The sequence below is a fragment of the Penaeus monodon genome, chromosome 27, assembly GCF_015228065.2.
Source record: "Penaeus monodon isolate SGIC_2016 chromosome 27, NSTDA_Pmon_1, whole genome shotgun sequence".
Taxonomy (NCBI): Eukaryota; Metazoa; Arthropoda; class Malacostraca; order Decapoda; family Penaeidae; genus Penaeus; species Penaeus monodon.
In genome coordinates this window covers 14644375-14645049 of record NC_051412.1, presented here as the reverse complement: position 1 = coordinate 14645049, position 675 = coordinate 14644375, and the positions used below count along the sequence as shown (strand labels likewise).

Genomic DNA, 675 nt, shown 5'->3' with positions numbered 1-675 from the left:
CAGCCCAACCAACAACCCAAAGAGAGGACATGCATTACAAGCTTTATTGGCAACACACATACAAGTTGACCACAAGCATACTGACCTGCAGGCTTCGAGACCAAGATCAAATGCATCTGAGGATTTGCGCTTCCTTGGCGAACCCCCAGATCCTGGCATTGGGGACAGAGCAATACCTGGGTGGAGATGGAGAGAGTCCAGGCACTCAGCACTCCCAGACATGCGGATGGGAGAGCCACCACCACCCGAGGAATGGCCTACTACACGTCGCAAACCTGTCATCAATCCTGGCAATGGGACAAAAGTTTTTTAAAAACAACATTTCTCCTGGAATATTGATAATCGTGGGAAAATGTTCTGCATTATATCTTGTACTGCAAAAACTATTTTTTTTCTTCTTTTTATTGTCCTATAAAGGAATGAAAAGTGAAATGACTTGTCACCAAATTTGGTTATAGTTGACAATAACCTCAAACACTGCTCTAAATTTTTTAGACATTTCTTTTTTATAACATACTGTGTATTGAGGCACTGCGGCGCTTTTTCCTGGTGACAGGATGGGGTTCACTTGGTGTAAGTAGGTTTTCTGTTGATCTGCTCTGTTCCCGGTGCTCCAAAGCGAGCGCTACATTGTTTGGCAGACGACACAACCTTGGAGCATTCTCTATTAGTAAC

The 675-nt window shown here is 43.9% G+C and overlaps 1 protein-coding gene across 1 annotated transcript in view; it reads right to left on the bottom strand.

Moving 5' to 3' along the window:
• Positions 1-675, bottom strand: part of LOC119590603 — an 11298-nt gene that overhangs the window by 3561 nt on the left and 7062 nt on the right. Inside the window, exons 6-7 of the mRNA XM_037939281.1 lie at positions 518-675; positions 86-287 (exon numbers count right to left, since the gene is read on the bottom strand). Of these exons, the coding sequence (XP_037795209.1) occupies positions 86-287; positions 518-675 (360 nt within the window). The remainder of the gene's footprint in view (positions 1-85; positions 288-517) is intronic.